The sequence below is a fragment of the Arachis ipaensis genome, chromosome B02 (genome assembly GCF_000816755.2).
Source record: "Arachis ipaensis cultivar K30076 chromosome B02, Araip1.1, whole genome shotgun sequence".
Lineage (NCBI taxonomy): Eukaryota > Viridiplantae > Streptophyta > Magnoliopsida > Fabales > Fabaceae > Arachis > Arachis ipaensis.
This window is the reverse complement of record NC_029786.2, coordinates 95,897,584-95,899,105: the sequence shown is the minus strand read 5'-3', so window position 1 is coordinate 95,899,105 and position 1,522 is coordinate 95,897,584. Positions and strand designations below refer to the sequence as shown.

At 30.7% G+C, this 1,522-nt stretch overlaps 1 protein-coding gene across 1 annotated transcript in view; it reads left to right on the top strand.

The window, feature by feature from the left end:
- The window catches only part of LOC107625832 (suppressor of mec-8 and unc-52 protein homolog 1-like), a 9,029-nt gene continuing 8,148 nt past the window's right edge, over positions 642-1,522 (top strand). Inside the window, exons 1-2 of the mRNA XM_021117032.1 lie at positions 642-972; positions 1,114-1,324. Of these exons, the coding sequence (XP_020972691.1) occupies positions 944-972; positions 1,114-1,324 (240 nt within the window). The 5' untranslated portion in view covers positions 642-943. The remainder of the gene's footprint in view (positions 973-1,113; positions 1,325-1,522) is intronic.

Here is a 1,522-nt window from a genome sequence, read left to right as displayed (position 1 = left end):
GTTTCAAATTATTGATGACGGTTACTTGGTTAGGGATAGAAGCGTATTTTACCGTTTAATCTTTAGTTCTTTACAATGTTATCAATATTCAATGGCCCTTTGTGAACCCTAACACTTTGTTTGATATAAAGAAATTTGTGAGGAAAGAAAAGAGAGAAGATGAAAATGGATGAAAAACTTCATTTTCCTCTCTTTGGATCACCAGAGAAATTGTATGAAAAATAAAAAAAAACTTATGTGAAGTCTAGTTTAATTTTTTTTGCTCAAAGTTGCAAAAAAAAACTGGAATGAAAATGTAAAGATGAACAAAAATACATATATACCCTTTCATATTTATATATGTATTTATTTGATATAAAAATTTTTTTTTACACAATTATTTATATGTATTTGTTTGAAAAACAAATATATATCTTTTCTTAAATTTTTTATTAAAAAAATAATTTAAATACATTAATAAAATATTATTTATATATAATATATATATAAGAATAATAAAATAATTTTATATTATTATAATTTTTTTTTTAATTTTTTTTCTATCCAAACATTTTCGATCCATTTTTTCTTCGTCTAAACAACATACAAAGAAATCTAATTTTCCTCTTCTTATTTTATTTCCTTCCATTTTCTTTTCTCTCATTCTCTATCAAATATCCAAACAAAGTAAAAACTCGGTGAACTCAACTACACTACGTACGCTCTCCTTCAGTCAGTCTCGCTCGCTTCGCCGCACTCTCGCCGGACGGAGCAGTCCAGTACCCCCTCGCCGGAAAGGTCCAAACCTTTTGAGTTCAATGCGGCACCAAACTTACTTCTTCGTTTATTATTCTCCCGTTTAACCGTTTTTCGCATGTATATCAATTAAGAACACTAAAACCCTAAGCTCCTTCTATTTTTCAGTGCAAACTCTAATTATCCAAGTCCAATAGAATAAGAAGCGATGTCTACGCTAGAAATTGAAGCTCGAGAGTAAGTTCCCTTATTTCTCGTTTATTCCTTAAATTTAAAAAATATATATTTTAAAGTATAAATTTTTTAATCTGTACATATGTACTGTCTAGTTGTAATATACTTTATCATTTGATGATTGATTTTTGTTGTCATTTTCAGTGTCATCAAAATTGTGCTTCAGTTTTGCAAAGAAAATTCATTGCATCAGACATTTCAGACACTTCAGAACGAGTGCCAGGTTTCGTTGAACACTGTGGATAGCATTGAAACCTTTGTTACTGATATTAATAGTGGAAGATGGGATGCAATATTGCCTCAAGTTTCTCAATTGAAGCTTCCAAGGAATAAATTGGAGGATTTGTATGAGCAGGTATTTCTCTTTAATCACTTCCATTCATGGTATGCATTCTGTTTCCCTTCTTGATTTATCATAAACTCTCTGTAATTTATATGAAAAGATGATGATAAGTCTCTCTCTCTCTCACTCTCTCTCTCTCTCTCTCTCTCTCTCTCTCTCTCTCTTTGTGTGTGTGTGTGTGTTTTTTTTTGTTTGGGGGGGGGGGGGGGG